The sequence below is a fragment of the Cariama cristata genome, unplaced genomic scaffold, assembly GCF_000690535.1.
Source record: "Cariama cristata isolate BGI_N322 unplaced genomic scaffold, ASM69053v1 scaffold1319, whole genome shotgun sequence".
Classification (NCBI taxonomy): domain Eukaryota; kingdom Metazoa; phylum Chordata; class Aves; order Cariamiformes; family Cariamidae; genus Cariama; species Cariama cristata.
The window spans coordinates 3,393-6,078 of NW_009633796.1; the positions used below are offsets into that span (position 1 = coordinate 3,393).

Below are 2,686 nucleotides of genomic sequence, written 5' to 3' on the forward strand. Positions count from 1 at the left end.
GCATCATCGTGTTCCGTGACTGGTAAGTATCTTTCAGTAAGTCATCCAATGAGGCAAAGAGGCAAAGGTTGAACTGCGGCAGTCCACTCCAGCCAGCCAATGGTTTTTTGCCTTCATGAAGCAGTGAACGTAGAAGACGGCACTGGGAGAAACAGGGAGAGAAGAGGATCAGCTTAATCAGAAACAGGGATTTTTTTCAACAACTGGCAGCTCACCATGGCTGTTTCTCACTGGCTCCTCACTTCTGTGCTCTTTCTGCTGCCCTTCATAACGTACGTTTCAGCACAGCAGCAAGGTAAGTTCTTGCAGGAGGTCCATGACCACAGAGGAATAACCCCCACGGCAGCAGGTTGCACCATTGTAGGTGGGAGATTTTACACTCCTACTCCGAGACAGCGTTATTCAATGACCTTTTCTCCAATGGTAACCAGACAGGGCTCAGATCTCGCCCAATTCTGTCGCAATGTGAATCCCTGGACAATTTTGTATCTCATTTGTGTGTTTTCCCAGGATGTTCTGTCAATAATAGCAAACCAAGCGTTTATGAAAATAACCCTCCTGGCTACGTGGTGACCACTATCCATGTGGAACAAAACTTCTCTGTAATGATTGATCTTACTTCCCCCGATGTCAGTTTTTTCACTATCCAGGGGTCCGAGCTGCAGCTGAACCGAAGTGTGGACTACGAGGTAAGCCTTTAGCTAGCAGGCTGTAAGGATGAGGTGGATAATGCTGGGATGCAATAAGTTTCAGCCTGAGGTCTTGGACTTCCAGAGATTCATAACCCATTTCTAAAGGATCTAGGAAATAACTTTGAAAAATAAACCTTTTTCAGTTGGGTTTGAGTTCACTTTCTGGGAGGTGAGCCCTTCCACATGCAGAGTATAGGGAGGAGGGGGATGCATGGGATGCATGGGATGCCTGCTGTTACCTTCCTTCAATGAGTCTGTATGAAATAAAACAAGGAGAAGTTTTAAAACAAAAAATGTGGCAACTGCAGTTGTTCATAGCTCTTCAGGACCCATGTGAAATGATCCCTGTTTGCCTGTAGAAAACACAGCTCTGAGCAGTGAGGTGATCTTGTGTGAAGCATAAAGGCAGTATAGAAGGTCAGTGTGCTCAGTTAGGTTGCTGCTAAATTATTTCACCTTCTTGGAGTTCTCTGTGCACAGCCACAAGCATCCCTAAGCTGCCTTTCCCCTAATGTAAAAACCCACATTTATTTGAGCAAAGAACAGCAAACAGAGTTAACACCCCACAGGCGACACTGTACTTGCTGCATGACACATTCCTGTTTCATTGAATTTAAAAAGAAATCTCTGTTTAAATTCACCTAAAGTGTGAGAAAATGGCTGATAGCTCTGCCGACATACAGGAATCACAGGGAGAAGCTGGACGATCAGTCTGCTTTGACTCTATCATAAACAAGATTCCAACGCTGACGGATGGCTATAAAGAAAAGAAAGGAAAAGTTAGATGTGCCTGAAAACATGATAAAGCCCAGCAGCGTTTCTGATTTAGCAATGCGTGTATTTGTCTCATTGACCTTAGAAAGAGTTAGTACATTCTGGCTTGTTTCTACAATGACGGGGTTTTTGGTTTTGCATACAGAAAGACACCTTGCTGCTGGTGTACCTGATTTGTTGGAACGCTGCTGGGCAGGTGAGTGCTCTTCCAAACACTCAGCCCTGTTCCAGGGTACTGCAGGGCAGCTCGTACTTCCCTCTGCTCTTCCTAGCCCATAGACCAGGATAAGGAGAAGTCCTTTTCTTTGTGGACATACACACTCCTCTCGCAGTCAAAGACAGAGTGCCCAAGGCTCCACAAGCAGGGACACGCTGTGGGCTGGCAGCAAACCCCAGCCCCATCCAGCCCCCATCCAGCTGTGCTCCTTACCCCACTCCCTCTGGTCACACTGCAAATCAGGATCAGCCCCTAACAGTCTGGTTTTATCTTTGATTTCTCTCGCTTTACCCTTTCTGCAGAGCGATTCTTTGGAAATTCTTGTGACCATTCTCAACATGAACGATAACAGCCCAGTGTTTAAGCAAGCGAATCTCACCGAAGTTGTTCCTGAGGTAAGGATTTTACAGAAGTGAAGGCGGCACCGGCTCACCCAGTGCTGTGGGACTAGGAAGGGGTGAGCAGGGAGAAGCCTTCAGCCCATTTCACAGAGAAAATAACGACAGCAACTTTGTTTCAGGATACAAAAGTGAATGCAACCATTGTACCTCGTGTAGATTTAAGCGCTAGTGATGCTGACCTGGACACCATCTTTTATGAACTCACAACAACAGTGCCGGAAAATCTTTTTTTTGGGGGGGAAAAAATGGTAGTTCTGGAGAAGGCTTTGTGTTTAATTGAGAAAAGCCCCAACTTCGAGGCTAAGGTCACTGTATTGCATTTAGTTCCCTGACAGCTTCTGGAAGAGGTACAGCTTTTGCAAAAACCAAGCATTGGTTTGGTTAATAGAACAGAGCAATCAGCATTGCAGGTATTGAATTCTGGTGGAACAGCAATCAGCATTGCAGGTATTGAATTCTGTTCCTGCTCACACTTGTATTACCCTGTACAAACTAAACTTTCATCTAGGATATTCTGAGCCATATGATCCAGGGAAGTCTTGTTGGGATGGTGTGTAAACATATCAGGAGAGACCTTTGTACCTCACAGAGTCCAGAATTGC

At 45.6% G+C, this 2,686-nt stretch overlaps 1 protein-coding gene across 1 annotated transcript in view; it reads left to right on the forward strand.

Annotated features, from left to right (window-relative positions):
• The first annotated feature begins 216 nt into the window (after positions 1-216).
• CDHR5 (cadherin-related family member 5) overlaps positions 217-2,686 on the forward strand; it is a 12,735-nt gene continuing 10,265 nt past the window's right edge. Inside the window, 5 exon segments of the mRNA XM_009706867.1 lie at positions 217-295; positions 511-689; positions 1,612-1,662; positions 1,986-2,078; positions 2,204-2,298. Of these exon segments, the coding sequence (XP_009705169.1) occupies positions 217-295; positions 511-689; positions 1,612-1,662; positions 1,986-2,078; positions 2,204-2,298 (497 nt within the window).